The following is a 19,521-nucleotide window of genomic DNA, read 5'->3' on the forward strand; positions in this document are numbered from 1 at the left end:
TTAACACCTGGTGGGCCTGGTAGACTCCAGTTGTCAGTTTGCTTATTAGCATAAGAAAATCCAAGGAAATTCGCCTAACCTGAAACTTTCACTTTTATCCCATTTCACACAACTTCAGAGTAAAGGGGAAGAAATGAAGAAGAAAGTTTATTGATTCCCCGCCTGAGAATTCTGCTAACTGGAGGAAAATGTTAAGTGCAGGATGTGAGAGCATTTGGAGCGAGGGGATACACTGTCCCCTCCCCAGCATCTGCCTTCCTGCACCAAGACCCGATTTCTTCTTCATTGCCTTTTCATTGCGTCTGCGTTCCCGTTCTACTCTGATGCCCTGTTCCTCCACACACTTCAAATCTAAGTGAATTCTGATCCAAGACTATTTAATATTTGAAATGAAAAAAAGGCAATTTTTGGAGTGCGGAATAAAAAAAATTAAAGTACTGGTCTTCAGTGAGCGCACAGGCTACCTGTCTTTCGAAAACAAACCCGAATAAAGCCAAACAGTGATCAGAAAACTAATTAGTGCTGGTGCTGCAGCGTGCTCCGCTACCCAGGGGTCCTCTACCTGTTTCTTTCTACCCTGGCTTTGTGTTTCACTAGGACAGGAGCAACAACTGGAATTACAGTGTCCTGTCTCCACAAAAATACAGTTGAATCACATCAGTTACTGACTTAAAAATACTTCACCTTTCTGTAGAGCATTCGGATCCCTATGAAGGCTGTGAAGTCAATGCGAAAACGGCGACGTTTCCTTTTTAAATTTTTTTCCTCCTACCGAGTAGGAAGAGATCCAGTCCAGGTTTTGGCTTCCGCTCCGCCCCTGAATTTCGGCTGTGCCCGGAGGAGCACGTTTCTCCCTCTCCCCTCCTTTCTCCTTCCCTCTCCTCCCGTGTCAGTCTCCAGGATTTCTCTCCGTCTATTTCGGAAGGACGCGCGGCTCCCTCAGTCGGTGTGAAGCCGAGGTTTCCCCCGGATCCCGTACATCCCCAGCACATACCTCCACGCACACACAGCCCCGCGAGCCCCGCGCTCACACAGGCATCCGCACGCGCGCGCACTCCCGCGCTCGCCGGTCCGCCTCCCTCCAGAAGAGCCGCGTTCCCACCTTCGCCGCGCACCAGGATTCCGCGCTCGGCTTGGAACTCGGATTGCAGCTCCGACCCCCCCACCTACCCCTCCCACGGTGGCTTTTAAAAAACATTTCTTCTCCTTGCTTTCCTCCTTTTTCTTGCACAGTAATCTTCGGTCTGAAGGGCTAGCGGACCGAGGCGCTGCCTTCCTAGCCAGCCCTGGTTGGCTTGCCATCCTCCATCTAGCTTGTAAAAGTTTGCGGAGCGCAATCCAGAGGCTGCGCGGCTCGTCCTCTGGGCTGGCGGAAGCGGGTGACGGCTAGGAGCGCGTCGCCGGCTCTGGCGCGCTTTCGGCTCGAGGGGCAAGGTGAAGAGCGCACGGCCCGGGGTCTTCCGAGCTGGATTTGCATGTTGCACCATGCCTTCTTGGATCGGGGCTGTGATTCTTCCCCTCTCGGGGCTGCTGTGGTCCCTCCCGGCCGGGGCGGATGTGAAGGCTCGGAGCTGCGGCGAGGTCCGCCTGGCGTACGGTGCCAAGGGATTCAGCCTGGCGGACATCCCGTACCAGGAGATCGCAGGTAAGCGTGGCGGGGCAGGCGGCAGGCTGCAGCCCCCGGCAGCCGCCCGTCCCCGGGCTGCCGGGCGCCCTGCTTCCCCCAGTTGCTGAGTTGGTGATCACTTTCCTTCGGGGCCGGGGGCGGGGAGGGGGGGGTCCCTGAGCTGGGTGGCGGACACTCCCCAGGCTTCCCGGGCCCCAGGGAAGGTGAACGTCCCGGCGCCTCATTGTGTGCTTACGCGGGAGCACCCTCGTTCGCTCCTGCCTTCCTCTGCTCCCGCGCCCTGCTGCCTCCGCGGTGGGCGCGGGCCGGGGAGCCCGGGACCTTCGGTAGATCGCCTCGCGGGGCGCCCAGCCTGCGCCTCTCGCTCGGGCAAACTTGGGAGAACTGCGACCGCAGTTTGCCCAGCGCCACAATCTGAGTGGCGCCTTCTCTGCTCCCGCCTTCGCGCCGGCGGGGGCGGTGGAGACAACATACTGAGGGCTCCCCAGCCCGGCTCTCCGTTCTCCCGGTCCTTCCGGGAGGCTGAGCGCCCGGGCGGGGGTCGGGTTCGGCCGGGGGACGCCCGCCGGGGCCCCCGGCTCTCCGACGTCCGTGTTGGCTGGGGCTGGTTGGGGACTTCAGGGGGTGCCTGTTTCGGATTCCAGGCGGGCTTTCCCGCTACGGTTCCTCGATGCGTCGGTTATTGGGGTTGGGGAAGACACCCTAGCCACCCGGCGCGGTGCCGGGTCCGGAGCGGCCCGCTGGCCCTTGGGCAGCTGAGCCAGCGTCAGCGGGTGGCTCGGTTGGGGATCTCCTCTGCGGACCCCGCGAGGTCCTCCGAGAGGAGCGGGCAGCCCCCACCCTCTTCCGGGCGCCAGTGTGTGTAGTAACACTTCGTCTCCAACAACTCGCGCCGTGCCTCGAGTGCGCGTTTTCCGGCTCTTAGCTGCAACCGAATCGAGCTTCTCTGGGGCTCTGTGAATGAAACGTGTCCGAGAGAGATAATCCTTTGGCTGCGAGAGAATTGAATTGAGAGAGGTCGAGGGAAGCTCGGAGGGCTCGGGATGCTCAAACTGGGAGCTGCAAGTCCTTAGTGACCTCAGATCGCGGAGGCCAAACGCTGGATTTCCCTCGGTCTCCCTTGTTTTGCGAAGGAACTGGTAGATGGATGACAAGCGTTTGCAGATACCTTACAGCATCGCAGTTTTGTTGCGAACTGCTGCTTTATTCTGGTTGATCTGCAAACTCCAAGAGCGAGGGTTTTTACACCGAAGTGAACACTTTAAATAAATTTGGGTATTGCCAAGAAAGACCGAAGGGGGGCACATCACAGAAACAGCCCAGCGCAGTGCATAGAGGGAGCCCTTTGCAGTTCAAAGCCAGACGTTCCCTCTGAGTCAAGGCGGAACCCATGGTGAATTATAAGACTACTGTTCTGTCCGTGTCACTTCGTGCCCCTTTCCCAGAACTCCCTAATTTGTTAAGCAACTGCCCCTACAGCTCCTCAAGTTTCTTAACTCCCCTTCCCCTTTGTCTAGTGTTATTTCGTTCTTTTTAATTAATTGATAAGGATCAGCCCCCCCCCCCCCCCATCTCAGGGAATTCAACTTACAAAAGATTTGTAGTGTGGAACGCTTCTGGAACTTTTCCTGCTCTAATTTGGGCTTTTTCAAACGGTATCTTTAAGGCATACAGATTCAGATAAGAGATCTCAAAGAAGAAAGGAGTTAAGTATTTTAACATTGCTTTTTATTCCCTAGTGAGGAGTGAGAGAGGGGTAGGAGTCCTGAGGTGGTCCTCACTTAACAGCACGCACATTTCTTAATATCAAAGTGAAGATTTTGACTCAATAGTTTCTGGAGTCGCCATTGACTCTGCTGGAAGAACACTTCCAGTGGTGTGTGGAGATCCTCCAGTAGGTTTTTAACTGGAGAGGGCTTTTCTTATTATTTATTTTTGGTTCCCCCTCACTTCTTTGCAATTACAGTTGTTTATTAGCCATGAATTTCTACAATACATACACTTTGTTAAACTCACCTGTTTTCCAGGAGGAACACACACTAACGACTTTGCCATAAAGCCTGATATAATTTGATTGTGGACATAATCAAGATCCAAGTCCGCTGTGGAGTCATGGGCACATTTGATAGGAAAATAAAAAATAATTGTGTTTTTAAGGATGCCCCCCCCCAATAACCTTTACTTAATGCTAAAGTAAATTGGATTTACTAGTATTGCTGTTGGAATGAAAAACTTGGGAAACATGCCCTGTTGTTGAACAAATTAAATCCTGGTTTTTGATAATACTTATATTTAATTATCTAGCATAGGTAAGAGTTTTTATGGTGGTTTTCCTTTCTTGAAACTCTTTTTCATCCTTTGCCTTGTTTAGACATCCAGTGGTTTGCTTGAGAAATGGCATGTGCACTTGGTCTGTCAGAAAAGCTGAATTTAAAAGAACTGCTGTTCAGACTTCAGGTTCATGAGAACCGTTTCTGGTTGAAAGATGTTTGCAGGTGGCTTGCTTAGTGAAATATCTGAGCGATAATAAGGACATTATGTTTCATCATGACATTATGAAAGTTTTACTCAGAACTCACAATTGTGAAATAGTGTTGCCCTTTTCTATTGCAGGGTAGAGAAGGGCTCTTCAAACCATCAGATGAGGGGCTGTGATAGGTAATATATACAGTTCTTGCAGAGAGCACTTGGGAAGGTGCAGTTTGCACCATCAGTCTTCACACAGCCCTGATTTTAAACACTCATCTCAGGCAGATCTGAGAGACTCAATCTATCCTGCTTTGGAGACCTCCAGAGGAGTAGACTCTTGAGCCCCTCTCAGAGATCCATTTCAATACTTTGGAATCCCTGTGCCATCAGAAAGTTTCCAGAGACCTAGCTAACAGTCTTCACCATGTGCTAACGTATTTTCTCCTCTGCTATCTCTGGGAAGATACTGAACAGTGGATCATCAGGATTTTTGTTGGGAGAGTTGTTTTGATCATGAGTCAGTCTGAAACATTCCAATATTTCCTCAAGCAGCAGTGATATTGTTTTACTCATTTTCCAATCTTTGTGCCTCAGGATTTCTCATGCAACCCTGCAGCTGAAAAGAACACCTGCTTGGAGAATGTTGTCCTAGGCTTACCCTGCCACTGTCTTACGCCCTAAGCCTTGTTAGGATCAGTATTTATAACACTTTGTAGTTAATTGTGACTTGGTGGCTTATAAAATCACTTTTCCCTTATTTATCTGTTGTAACTTTATTTTTACAATTTTGTATAGAGAAGTGAGGTGCCCTTTATTTATAGATATTATTTTGAAAATGTCATCTTGATTTTTCTGATAACATAAAATATATTAACATTAACCTCTTTTATAGATGAAAGAAACAACAGAGTCTTAACTAATTAATGTGCCAAAGGTTGACTCAGCTAACAATGAATGAGGCTGGAACTCAAACCAAAGCGTGCTGGCTGGCCCGGTGCCTTACATTATTAACCTTCTAGCATTTGTTGAATGAATGCATTCAAAAAATCTATTCTATTCCCAAGTCATATGTATAGCCTGACATTGTAATTCACTATATCCATGTATGTATTTTCTCACAGTTATTCATGCTGTGAAGTTTTCTGTTTACTTGGATTCACTTTGAATTTGGATTTTATGTTTTCAGGAGTTGGTCATGCTACCAGCACTACATTGTCTGTGTATTTATATTTATACGTTTTCCCGATCATTTTATTGCATAAATGTCGTTATATAAAACATAGAAACTAAAGTACATATGTTGGTTTCTTTGGATATACTAGGTCACTTGGAATATTGGATTAGTCCAACAAAGTTTATCATAGGAAGTTATCCATGGGATGGAAGGAGGAGGGATTCTGTTTTCACTATTTACTTGGCTCCACTTTCTGTCTCAGCTATTTTGAGAGTTAGGTTACGGCTGGATATCAAGAAAGCATTAAAGTCGTCTCCAACTCTTTGATGTCAGTTCATTAGCTATTTATCTTAATACCTATAATAAAGAGGAAATTCATTCATACTCTCTTGATGTACTTGCTATTTTATTCCTTCTTTTTTGGATTCCTATGCATGTATATATCTGTATTGGATTCAAATAGATATAGACATAGATACACATATCTGACACTTACTTGACAGGTATTTGGTTCTTTTGGAATCCTGTCCTGCTCTCTGCTCCCCGAGAAAACTAACTTATTCACTTACACACACACACACACACACACACACACACAAAATATTGGTCACTTTTACTCTTTTGCAGCCATATTAAATATCTTAGTTGGAATAAATTGTTAAAGTTCCATTTATCTGGCTTCTTCTGAGATTTGATTTTTTTACCCTCTGTTTAGTTAGCTGATGTCTTTACAGTCTTTCAGATAAGAGTGTGAGTTACTAATGAATTAGGTGAACTTCAATAAAACTTCTTTTTGCATTTGACAAATCACTTGGTTTCTGAATTCCATTAATTCCAGGTATCAAAGAATATAAAAATCCAGACAATAAGGAGTACCACTTTTTAGTGTTTGATTTGGAAATAAATTTCAGAGTGATCCTTGTAAACAGTTATCTTACCTGAATTAATTAGAGAATAATATGTCATCACTGGAAACAGGAGTTCATGTAAGTTGACTGATACAGTTTTTAACATAATATTCACATTTTAATTGCATTGTATCTTAATAGCTTGTGAATAGAAATGTAGGCCAGTTCAAGATTGGTTAAAAATGTACAGCATTAAATCGATGAAATATTGTGGTATAAAGATTATATCAGCACTTATGTAAGAAAGTAGTGTTCTTTTAAAATTATGGATTACATTTATGGGCACTTATAAAAACAACATTAAGTACTTTAGGCTAAAATAACCTACCTTTAGTCACTAGATTTGTGGAAAATATGAGTTTGAAATTAAGAATTGTAGTAATTGTTGTAAAATGATTTTAACTGCTTAATCTTTACTTTCATCATATCCAAACTTACAAAACTAACATTATGAGACTGTGTTTTCCCTCTCGAATTCACATCTTTCGTGAGACTTCTAGTGAGGCCGATAAGGCGATTTGGTTTTCTTGCCAGTGTCAACAGCTAATTAATATTTTTGAAAACATGATTCTTATGTCCTTCTGCACAGAAGTCTCTGCTTGGTTAGATATTTTAGCTACACATAACCCAAGTCGTTTCCTAGATTCTCCAGTATTATTCAGTTCAGTTATTTGCACGCTAGTGATGTTTGATAGTCTTATTGAATCCCTGGGGTAGCATATTTATAAACAAAAGGGTTTTATAATGTTAATTGTGGATAAAGATTTCTAAATGCTGATACTCTTGGATGAAAATATCTAAGAGTTTTTAATGACTTTGGATAAAAAATATTTTTTGGACTAATTCAAGAGTAACAGCAAAACAAAAACTTGGTTTTATATTGATGCATGATCTATCATATTGATTATTTTAATAAACTATTGTAGCTTTAGGGATTTTTCACTTGTGCATTAAATATTTACATCGTAATATTCCCACTATGAGCAGGTCACTATGCCACATGTATGGTCCCAGGGAGTCTTGATCACAGCGGGGAAGCAGAAATTCAGGACACCATGCCACATTACATAGTTACAGCAAAGAGAGGTTCTTAACACTAACAGCACCTGGCAGTGGGAGCACTTTATAGGAGCATTTGATGTATTCAAGGAGTGTTAGAAATGCTTCCTTTAGGAAAGGCTATGGAATCTGAGCCTTGAGAAGCCATCAGTCATAAAAAGAAACAGTGGAAGATGCACAAGTCCTGTGTGATGAGAACACAGAAAACAGAGTTCTAGAAACAGGTGTGGGTCGGGAGAGGGTTAAGAGCAAGACCGAATGTAAAGGCCACATGAATGACCCAGAAAAATGTTCCAAAGATCGTCCCTACATGTCGGCCCTATCTTGACTACTTGTTCACAGCAAACCTGGGCTTTTACTCAAAAGTTCAACAGTCTGAAACTTCAGCTTTTACACATCCATTTGTTTTAAATGTAGCACAAAGAAGCCAGTGTTTGTGTTTGACCATTTAGAGCCCGCCTGCCTCATGTGTCCAGCAGAACTGTCCTAGTTATTTCTGTCGGACACACCCTGGGACACATCAGGCCCGGTCACTGCTTGCCAGTCCCCTTAGGAGTTCCCCTGATCTCCTGTGCTTAAAAATGGGGCCCCTGTGTTAGACCTGGAAGGGCGCATGCCTGGAGGGACTTTCCCTCACCTGCTCCTAAGTGCCTCCCAAGTCAAGCTGGCTGTGTGCTGCTGCCACCTGGAGGGCATGGCTTTTCTTGACCATTCTTGAACTCAGCACAGGAAACTTTGGACTTGGCCTGAGAGTATCAAAATGCTGTTCAAAAAATTTTCTGTTCATGATTGCACATGGTTTTGAAATGTTACTTTGGTTGCTCTGGGGAGAGAGTATTGGAGAGGAACAAAACAGATACAGGGAGAGGAGATAACGTTAGCCTTAAGTAGAGAACTGACTGAGGATGGAAAGAGGGTCCAAGAAACATTGAGTAGGTACAGTGCATAACACCAAAAGACCATTCATCAGTTAAATTATTTATTTAGCAATGAACAGGAGCTGGGGTGTGTGCATGAGAGAAAGAGAGAGAGCAAGAGAGCAGGGAATGAGATAAAGAGAAAAGTAACTGTCACAGAAACATTAATTTAATTACCAAGGCAATATAAATACTTTGGGATAGTTTATGTATGCTTTTTAGTGGAGACAAAACTCAATATCATTAAGCCAGCTGAGGGTTGTTAAATATATCTGTAGCTGAAAGTAATTCTCAAACAGGGTCAGATGAATTATTAACTCTTAGAAAGTGTAGAATTATCAAAACACATGTAATCACCTATACCCACTATGAAATTTAATTCCTAATTATTTGCACTGTGGCAGTGTAAGAAAATCTTAAATTTTTGATCCACATGGATAATTAATTGCATTATGCCAATCGCTTCAGGACCAAATATCATTGCTAATTTTAATGACAGGAATCAAAGAATGGAGCAGTTTTTTTGACCTTGCTGAAAGGAGGTAGCTTAATTTAATCAGGACCTTGAAGGAGGCCTAGCATTTGGCAAAGGACCATGAAAGAAGGTGGCATTCAGGTGGAGTTAATATATGAGAGTAAAAAAGGGTGTGCAGAAGACAGTGCAGGGAGGGATTTACCAGGAATTTGTGAAAAATACTGTTGAGCAGCTAGGGTGGGGTTGGATTTTTGGAGTGCCTTGGAAATCCTAGGCTTTATATGGTGGAATTGGGTCATTACCCTGAGTTTTTGGCAGTCAAGTCCATGATGAAAGTATTGTTTTAGATTGGACCAGCACTATAAACAGGATGGATTAGAAAGGCGATCCCTAGAGGTCCAGGGGGAGGGAAGGAGGACAGCTAGGCGGCTCCTTAAGACATTTAAGCAGGAAATGTTGAGGGACCAGAGGAGCAAATGATTAGAGAAAAAAGATGGGGCAAATACAGTCGTCAGAGAAGAAATGGCAAAGTTAAGGAGAAAAACTTAATTGTACATTTCAGTTAATTTTCAGAACTTAAACAGTTGAGTATGCTCTGTAGCAGTTCTGCTCCTCTACCTTCTCCTACATGATCACCTGGATATGGACACAAGATGGGTGCCAGAGTACCTGTGGACAACACCAAAGGCTTCAGAAGGGAATAAGGGACCAATTCTCCTCTTCCTGTGTGAGACCACCATCAGAAATCCCTCTGAAGGTGTACCTAGCCTTCTCATTCCGGAATTGCTTCCTTTGCCCATGGTTGGAAGGGAAGCAAAAGGAGCCAGGCTCCTTGAGCTGGACTAGTTCTACACTGCCCCGCAGGAACCAGTGCCACTGAATTGCTTGATTAATCTTCATAATCTTAACAAGAATCTCAAGAAATGGGGTTGTAGTGGAGAAATGAGAGGAACTGCCCAGACTGAATTAATTAGGTACTGGCATTCTTTCTTTCTTTTTCTTTCTCTCTCTCTTTTTTTTTTTGTACCTGGGATCAAACTCAGGACCTTGTGCTTGTGAGGCAGGCAGTGGAACCACTGAGCTAAATCCCTGGCCCACTGGCATTATTTCTTTAGCCTGATATTTCTCAAACCTGGCAGTGGTGCACTCATAACTGTTTAACAGTTGGCCTAGGAGGACATGAGGGGTTCCCTGATTTGTAGCATTTGCCAATTCCTGTTGTATAAACATTTTTAGCACGACCAGTTTTAAGCTGCCAGCAGCTAATAACCAGTTCACAAAATTTCTAAAACTTTAGCTCTTGTGAGTTAGAAAAAGCCAGGGCTGTTGCAGGCAGTAAACTTACAGTTGTGTGGGGCATTTAAAAAAATAACTTGAGCTCCACATTCAGATATCCTTGTTTGAGTGGTTTGGGAAGGGAAAACGAACCCTTCCTTCCCTCCCTGCTTCCTTCCCTCTCTCCATTTCCTTCCCTCCATCCGTTCCTCCTTTCTTTCCTTCAGGATTTCCTAAAGTAATTCTGTTGTTTCCAAAATTGAGAACCAGTGATCTGGAGCAGACAGTGCCTCATAAACTTTGTGCTCCTAAGGGCTGGCTAAACACAGATGGCTGAGCCTCACCTCTAATTCAGTAGTTCTAGGCTGGGCCAAGAAGTTGCCTTTCTGGAAAGTTCCTTGGTGATGCTAATGCTGTCCCTTTAGGCACTGGACTGATGGTGGTAAGCCAGTCTCTAGTGGATACACCCTGAGTTTTATTCAGAGTGGTTTTACATACGTATTTCTGTGAGGGCAGAGAGTGAAACGTTGGGTAGTATTTTTTCCATGATTCCGACTTTGATCTTGGGTAAGAATCTCCACCCAGAATGAATGTTACTAGACCAGATTGTACCACTGAACTCTATTTCTTTCAACAATTTACTTTGGCCACTATGGAGAGCAAGGAAGAGAACCGTATTATCTATGCTGGGAACCATCAGGCCCACTTCAGCTGCTAGTGACACATCTTCAGGAGTAGAAGGGAACCTCTGTGTTATTTTAAAGGGGAAATGAGCGAGAACATTTAAAGTTTCTTTCTTTGATAATTTTGTATGCTTTCTGTGAGTATGTATGACTTTTATGTTTGTCCTTTTTAAAAGTATTCTGGTCCAGAAGAATTCCATCCGTCCACATCCTCTTTTGAGTTATTTTTCCCACAATAGCTTCCCAGATACAAAGCGTCCATTTTTTTCCTGAACTCTAGGTTCTTATGAAAGGATACTACATTTAGAACTGGTCACTTTTCGTTTTCTACATATATAATTAAAGATGCAGAATAATTCATGCTGGGTTCTGTAGGCTTTGTCACTTGCGTGTATGTTTCTTATTATAATTCTTGGATTTCTGAAAAAATTATCTTCTCTTTGTGCCTTTGGAACAAGCTGAGATTAGCAGAGACCAGTGCTCCTAGGCTGGATTTCAAAGAACTGGAGATAGTTCCTAACATTGCAGTGAATTTGAGGCAACTATTTTCTTTGCAAAGAAAGAGGTCTTTGAGGTCTTCCAAAAAAAAAAGATGAATAATTTTTCACTTATTTTCTTAGGGTTAGAACACCTCAAACTCAATAGCATTTGGGAAGAGAACTTTAAAAAAGCCACTCTGCACACTATATTTTTTAATGATAACCTTTAATAGTTTCCTGAAAAATAACAGAATAATTTGTTTTACCTGTTTGCTTTTCCCGTCCCCTTCAATCCCAATGATTGAGAATTTTTAATACTTGTAAAAATTTAATACTGCTGATACACACATACATAATCACATATAGTAATTATATATATCAGCAAAAGCTTTACCCCAACTTTCCTTTAAGTACAGTGTAGTAATTTATTGTATAAGAAGAAATTGGTTCAAGCTACCTTGTAAAACAAACTGTCATTGTGTCTTTGGAGTTACTTTTTGTAAGTAAGATTCCTAATTGTTTAAAGAGATGCTCATACCAATGAACTGATTTAGAAGCCAGAGTTCTTTAATACCTGTTTTTTGATAAATCATACTAAAAGTCATCAAGAAATAAACCAAAATTTTACCATTAACTTTCTCTTTTCTGCCCACCTAACAATTTTTTAAAGCATTTAGGAGCTCTGCTTGGAAAATAGGAATCTGTAATTCTAAAGTTTTAACAGTTTGGAAATTCAAGATTCCTGGGGACTTCTACCTGGTGATCTGTTTCAACTTCTCCTCTAGCCATATATGTGCATTGAGCTTTGAAAACAGTTTGTTACTTTTACATTGTCAAGTGCTAATGTGTGAAAGGCTTTTATTGTACTTTTACTGCTCATGTGATTATGTGGTATCTTAGCATTCTTTCAGAGACTTGAGGGTATTGGACATTAGGAGGTCAAGTAGTATGTTAAAAGCTTAGGCCAATCTATTTCTATGACTGCAATAAAGAACATATTCATTTCATTTATATTACCACATGGCTCTTAAAAGGTCATTTTCAGTGGAAAATAAAATACCTCGCAAAATGTTAAGTTCTGTGTCATCAACAAACAAACTTCTGAATAATCACTTTTCATTTACACCTTCCCTTTGAACAAAAATAAATTAGATTTCTTAGAATTATTTAGAGATCTAAGATTCTAAGATCTACTGTATTTTGTGCAGAACACAGAAACTGTACAAACCGACATTTTTTGTTTCGATCAAAAAAATGTAGCATATAGAGAAAATTATGTTTACATTCCAGATAAGAAAACAGGTTAGGTGCATTAGATATTCACAGAAAAAAAAGAATTATAACTTTTTTTCGTCTTGGTTGTAGCAAAAAAAAAAAATAAAGCAAATAAACCTTGAATCAGTTGCTTAGCCTGGGTTATTGATGTAAAGATAAATAATATTATAGGAAGTTACATGCATAAACATAAGCTGATTGGTATGATTTGGGTGGCAATTTATTCTTACCCAGAACATACTCAGCAGATTATACAAAAGCTTTCAGTTTAACAAAGGTTGGCTATATATAGAAATATTGGTTAGAACGATTTTAATCATATGTGGTAACCAAGGTTGCATTTTGTTACTGGAAAAAGAATTTCCCATACAAAACTGAAAAAACCTATCATACGTTTTAAAATGAATTTTAACCTTTCTAACCAGTAGTTTATAAAGTACAAATCTTGACACAACCATTGTTATCCCTCAAACATTAATTTTCAAAAGTATGACCTTATATTTGAAACAAAGTTTTAAAATGTTCCACATTTTCAAAGACCTTGCAATGGTATTATTTCGGGGAAAAATGCACCTCTCACAATTACTATAATCAAGAAAAACAGAAAGGTTGAATACAAATAAGCAAGAACAGGCTCTCTGCTCAAGTATTCTGGAAGCAGTCTTCATTCAGGATGACAATTCTGATTTAACCCAATTAAGCGTTCGATGCCGAGGACCAGCATCCGGGGAGATGAGCATGAAGGCTCCCGGAAGTGCTACGCCGAAGGCAGACACCTCCTGGACACTCGGCACCTGCTGTCCGGATGCCGAGAAGGTCTCCGCTGCGCAGCGCGGGTGTGTAGGTGCACCACCTTTAGCCACACTGCAGCTTGCTTACTGTGGAATTGATTTTCACGGCTCATGACAGGGGCTGTTTTCAGCCCATGAAAGGGAAGTGGCTGGGGCTGATAGTCCTAACACAAACAGCAAATTGCTCCACGGCTTTCATGGCATTCGAGGTCTGTTACCTTAAGGTTCTGATGGCCTTTTAACAGTGTTTCCAGCTGAGCAGCAGATGTAAAAGATCCGAAACACTGAAAGCACTGTTATTTTTTCCCCTTCCCTGAAAGAATCATTTTTTTACAGACATTGTACTAACACCATATCCTAGGACCTATTCAGTGGCATGTTAGGTTCGAGAAACTGAAACAAATCTCAGATAAATAGGAAGTATTATCAGTGCCATAAATCTGCCACCTTATTGGGCTGTCTGCCCTATATTACCGCCCACTGGGAACTGAGGTCACCAAGGACACATTTTCAACATTAATAGTGGCCCCGTAGGGTACTGTCGCATCAGGGAAAAAATAATTAATGGAATCCCACGAAGCTTCTAAAACTTCCTATACTTTAACTCAAATCCTTTTAATCCTAAAAATTACAGTGTATTTCTGAAAAGAGCACATTTAAATGTTAGACTTATTTCTGGTCTTCCTCAGTTTCCTTTTCTGCTCTTTTGCATGCCTTGTCCTTTCTTGGTCACAGCTGTGAAATCTTTCCCAAATTGGCAACTGTGAAGTCTTTGTGGAGGGAACTTGAAGGCCAAGTTGAAAACTTGAATAAGGTTGGTGTTTCAGACTTGTGGACTTTTTTTTGGGGGGGGGGGAGCACTTGAGAATAACTGAGAACCCTTGTCAAATTGGAGGATTTTCCATTTTAAGAATTAAAGAAATAGTATGTCTTGATTTCACTTAGGTCCCCGCACTGCTTCATGTTTCCGCTTTCCAGTGGTAACTAGAAGGGGTCAGAGAGAAACAGCCCTGCAGATGTATCATCCTGGGAACTTGCCTGCCTCATAAGCTTCTTTGAGGACCTTTAGGAAGTATGTGAACCACTGGCCTTTTGTGTCCCTGAAGTTGAAAATGTATGCACCGCACCCATGAGGAGAAGAGGCAGAACGTTGCCACTTTTCCTCTTCCTCCCTTTCTTGTTGGCTTCTTTAAAGTTACCATCTGGTAGCTGGGGATTTAGCTCAGTGGTTCCGCTGCCTGCCTCGCAAGTGCAAGGACCCAAGTTCGATCCCTGGTACCAAAAAAAAGTTACCATATCGTTTTCTCAGGAGCTCCCACTTGTTGAGTAACAAGAAAAACTATTTTAGTCTGATCTAGTTGAAAATGGAATCTGATCAGTTGACCCTTTGGGGTAACTGTTAATCCTGCGGGGTGCTTCCAGTGTTATGGTCCTGACTCCTCCTCTTTGGTGTTTGGGAACCCATCTGTGCCTCACATTTTCCTTCTGTGAGCAGGGATAATAAGAGTCTCCTTCTTATCATTGTGATTATATTAAATAAATCAGCATGCTATAAAACTCTTAGAAAACTGCCCGCCATAGAGTAAAGGCTCTAGGGATGCTTGCCAGCTAACAAGTAGTAGATGAGAAAATCAATCCCCTTAGATGAGGGTCACAAGGGTCAAGAGAGTAGCTCTACCCCTGTGAAGGAGAAAGCAGGTTCTGTGGGCGGCTCCCATGTCTAGCGTCTGATATCTCAGTGTAGTGTACTAGTGATGTGGTTTTGTTCAACTTGGGAAGGACCAGCACCTTTACTGGTGCATTCACTCTCACATTAGCCTTTCTGGCCCTGGAGCCGTGTAAGTCCTGCTGATCACCCAGCCCCTGGCCACTCAGCTTTGCTTACCTGCTGTGGGGGGAACGCAGGCAGCTGCTTTCCGTATCTTCCCAGAGGGCTCCAGACAGGCTGGGCCTGGCCTTCCCCTGGGTACTGTGGGCCCAGAGTCTGCCCCATGGCGATGTCAGGTAGCCCACCAGGCGATCTCTTCACAGAGTCCCAAACAGAATTTAAGTCAGAATTCCCGCTTCTTTTTGGCTTCCCCACATTGAGGAAAGCTAGCAAGGAGGAACTGGGGGCCTTGGCAGACATGACCTTCCCCTCCTTCCTTCATCACCCTGAGGCCTTGGCCAGCAGGGGCTTTGCTACCTGTCACCCTCCTAGCTGGGCCTCAGGCCATTCAGCCACATTTACAGACCTTGTTTCCTAAGGAGGTCATGGAAACAGACCTTCATACCCCTTAGAACCTGTAAGGACACAGTTTAAGGGAAAAAGAGAAAAGAAATCCACAAAGTGTTTGCAGACTTCTGAAGAATCTCTGAAATATCAAGTAAATTGGGAATAATAGGAGTTCTTTATTTATTTGAGAATATTTGGGCTTGCTGGCAGATGCTATGGAAACCAAAGGTTTTGATTTCCTTGTTTTGTGCTTGCAAGTTGGTTAAAGTTTCCTTTTTACCTCTTTAAACCTTGGTTTCCCGATACATATAAAAAGGAAATAATATTGCCTGACTTGTGACCTTTTTCGTGAGGATTAAATGGCATAATGCATGTGTACGACCAGAGAGAGAGGTTTCAAAGTGTATGTTAGTTCTCCTTTTCCATTTCCCCTCTGACGTATGGAAGCAATGAGAAATCTTGTATTTCTTGTTCAGAAGAGGAGAGAAAACATACTAGGCTGCAATTCCCACCCTAGACTTAGTCATTTTTAATTTCATTTTATGATGAGCTTCTGAGAGAGAAGCTCTAATAGAGCCTTAAAAGGTGGTTTTGAAATGCTATTAAATGTCAAATAGAAAGTGTTTTAAAAACATTTACTTTCTCTTCTTTCTGGTTTTGTACCTGGAAATGCCGCTGAAACTTCTCTCAGAATTTTCACAAATTTCTGTTGTGCTTACTGACTGTCTGCCAAATGACCTATTTAATACCTTGCTTCGTTTATTTTAATTTGCTTATTTATTTTTATTTTAAATGAATGTAATGTACATATTTATGGAGTACAGTGTGATAAGTCAATACATGTAATAAAACATAATTGGCTTTATTGTTCATATATTTATCATATCTTTGTGTTTGGAGACTTAACTCTTCTATTTCTTCATAAAATACATACAGTTGGTGTGAACCACACTCACCCACTGTGCTGTGGAAACACTAGAACTGATTTCTGTTTTCTAACTGTATTTTGGTATCTATTTTTCAACCTTCCTCTTCCCAGCCACCCCTCATCTCCCCAGTAATCACTTCTTTGTTCTCTTTTACTTTGCAATCAACTTTTCTTTCTTTTTTTTTGTTTTTGGCTTCCACATATAAGTAGGAATATTCAGCAGTTTTCTAGATCTAGCTTATTTGAATTGACATGATGTTCTGCCGTTCTGTTTTACCACAAGTGACAGGATTTCACTTCTTATGGCTGAATAATATTCCACTGTCTACATAGGACATTTTCTTTATCCGTTCATTTGCTGATCGACATGTGTGTTCAATCTGTATTTTGGCTACTGTGAAGAGTCCTGCATTAAACAGGGTCATGCAGGTATCTTTCTGACAAGCTGATTTCACTTCTTTGGACATGGAACCAGGAGTGGAATAGATAGATTCTTTCGTAGTTCTATTTTTAGTTTTTTGAGGGACATCCATACTGTTGTTCATAATACCTATACTAACTTACATTCTTCCCAACAGTTACGAGTTCCTATTTTTCTGCATTTGCTACTTCTTGCTTTGTTGCTAATGGCCATTCTGATGGGGTTGATGATACCTGATTGTAATTTTGTTTTGCATTTCCCAGATAATTAAGATTATGATTGAGATCTAGACTGTTCCCCTGCCCCCCCCCCCATTTCATATATTGACAACTGGGCCTTTTGGAAGGTGATTGGATCATGGGGTTGCAGTACTCACCAGTGGATTCATTCATTCAGGAGCTCAGTACTTGAATGTGCTGATAGGAGGGGAGAGAGGAACGGTGAGGGTTTGATTGGAAGGAAATGTTCTTGTCCCTAGCTCTTTCCCTCTCTTTCTTCTCCCTCAGGTGAGGAGCTTTCCTTTACCAGGCCTTTTTGCCTTGGAGCCAGCCAACCATGAACTGTGACCGTGAGCCAAAATTCACCTCTTGTCCTTTAAGTTGTGGGTCTTTCGAATTGTTTCCCAGTAACAGGATAGCACTAATACAATTAGTGGTGTTGAGAATTTTTTCATCTACTCATTGGCTATTTTTATGTTTTGCAATTAGCGGTTCTTAATCTGGAATGTGAGTCACAATGACCTGGAAATTTTGCTCAAACAGGGGCTGTTGGGCCCCAGCCTGGGAGTTTCTCATTTAACAGATCTAAGGAAAGGCACCCAGTTCTGGGTTTCTAACAGCTTCCCAGAGGATGGTGGTGCTACTGGTCCCTGAACTACACTCCCAACAGCCAGTGTCCTAAAACTGAATCTTTCAACTACCTTCAAGTTACTTTGTTCTCCATGGGCTCAAGAATAAATTTCACATCTTGGTTTGACATTGAAGAACTCAATCTGTTTCTTAGTTCTGAGCGTTTCTTTTCAAGAAATTTCCGTGTGATAAAAACTTTTTCATGAAAATTTTCTTCTGGACTCAACCTTTGTTAAAACTCAGGACAATGTTGGTCTAGCCTCCCTGCTTCTCCCTACCAAGTTCTACCCAGCTACAATTCCCCTTTAAATTCTTTTGAGAATTCTTTTCTAGATCATTTGTCCAAAACCACTTATTTCCCGTTTCCTCCTTTGCCAAGTTTGGGTAGTGTTTTGTTTCTTCTTTTGTTAATTAATGGAGTTTTACTCTTCTATTTCTTGTATCCACTAAAATGAAGCATTTATTTTGGTTTCCCAGATTTGCCTCTGAGATATCTGAGGGTGTTCTCTCACAGATTTCTCCCTTATGCACAGAGCCTGAGTGTAGCAGTTACTCAATAAATAATGAAATTCTCCTTGATTGCAATTATAAACGAAACTGGATTTGCTGCTCTTGTTTTTTGTTGTGATTGTTTTTGCCAGGCAGGCTTTTCAGAAAACTTTGAGTAAGATCAAAATCAAATCATGGTATAGAGGGGCCAGGAATTTAGCTCAGTGGTTCCACCGCCTGCCTGCCTCGCAAGCGCAAGGACCCGAGTTTGATCCCTGGTACCAAAAATAAATAAATAAATAAATAAATAATGGTGTAGAAAGATACCCTTATATTTCCTTTGGAAGATTGTTACTGATAAACTATATTAACTGAAGCCAGTGGCAATCAATTTGAGAAATTATAGACCAGCAAAGTGTATTGTGTGGAACGTGCATTTTGTTGCTTTCATTTTGGATTAAAGCCTAACGTGTCTCTCGATGAAGCACAGTCATCTATAGCTATGTCTAATCAAAATGTTTTTCCAAAACGTGGCATATTTTAGCTATCACTGACAGCAATTTTCGAATACCTGAAAAGATTAGAAAAGTTAAATGTAAAGAGTACTTTAAATGGCAGTGACATTTCCTGGAAGATAAAGAAGTTGATAGAGAGGAGAGTTAGTTTAAAAAGTCAGGCCTGGGTATAAAGCAATCAAATTGTACCGGCTTTGGAATGATCTATTTATGGTGGAGGCTTTGAATAATAAATTGTGCTGCTGGCATGTACATGGGAAGCACTTGTAATTTTGTGAATTCCAGTTTTAGCTGTTACCTACCTGGGGCCTCTTATATCTGTCAGCACAGGTCAGTAGAAATTTATTTGTAATTGCTTGGTTAAAAGAGCAGCACTCACAGTTTCCCTGCCCTTGAGATCCACACTGGGGAGTGAAGACAGACATCCACATGAGTCACTTCAGTGTGATGAGGGCTGGACTGATAAAGGATGGGAACCTGAGGGGAACAGGTCAGGGAGCCCATTGGGAGGAACAGGTAAGAGGACCGAAGACTCGAGTTAAAGGTTGGAAGTGCTTTTTGCCCTTTTGTAATTTATTTCTTATACAGTACTAATTGTTCTTTCTTATAAGTAGATGCATGCACTCCAGCTGTATAGTAAAAATGAAGGTGAATTCCCTTGTCATATGAATCATGCCTTAGGAACTCCCCAAGCAGTGGGTGGCTCTAGTTTGTTGTGTGTGTGGATGTTTTCTTTTTTTTTTTCAAAATTGTCAATTGACCTTTGTTCAAGTAGAAAGAACATCTGTCTGTCCTTAGGAAGTTCTGTAAAACTACCAAGAAACATGTTTAAGCCCAAAGTATCTTTGTTCCTGTAAGTCTAGTTAAATTCCTAGAGGAATACGAGGAGGAAAATAATCACATTTGTCATGTGTGATTATCCCTGTGAAAGATACAGTTTTAAGTGGCATTGATTCTCCCATTTCAGATGCAC

At 41.9% G+C, this 19,521-nt stretch overlaps 1 protein-coding gene across 3 annotated transcripts in view; it reads left to right on the forward strand.

Annotated features, from left to right (window-relative positions):
• The first annotated feature begins 815 nt into the window (after positions 1-815).
• Positions 816-19,521, forward strand: part of Gpc6 (glypican 6) — a 1,085,538-nt gene continuing 1,066,832 nt past the window's right edge. The window contains exon 1 of one of the 3 annotated variants that reach the window (XM_004870814.4): positions 816-1,645. In XM_004870814.4, coding sequence (XP_004870871.1) covers positions 1,486-1,645 — 160 coding nt within the window. In that variant the 5' untranslated portion in view covers positions 816-1,485. The remainder of the gene's footprint in view (positions 1,646-19,521) is intronic. The other 2 variants (XM_004870815.4, XM_087193031.1) reach the window with 2 other exon arrangements.

The sequence above is a fragment of the Heterocephalus glaber genome, unplaced genomic scaffold (assembly GCF_053883595.1).
Source record: "Heterocephalus glaber isolate CG9 unplaced genomic scaffold, H.glaber_assembly_v1.0 deba00001577, whole genome shotgun sequence".
In the NCBI taxonomy this organism is placed as follows: Eukaryota; Metazoa; Chordata; class Mammalia; order Rodentia; family Bathyergidae; genus Heterocephalus; species Heterocephalus glaber.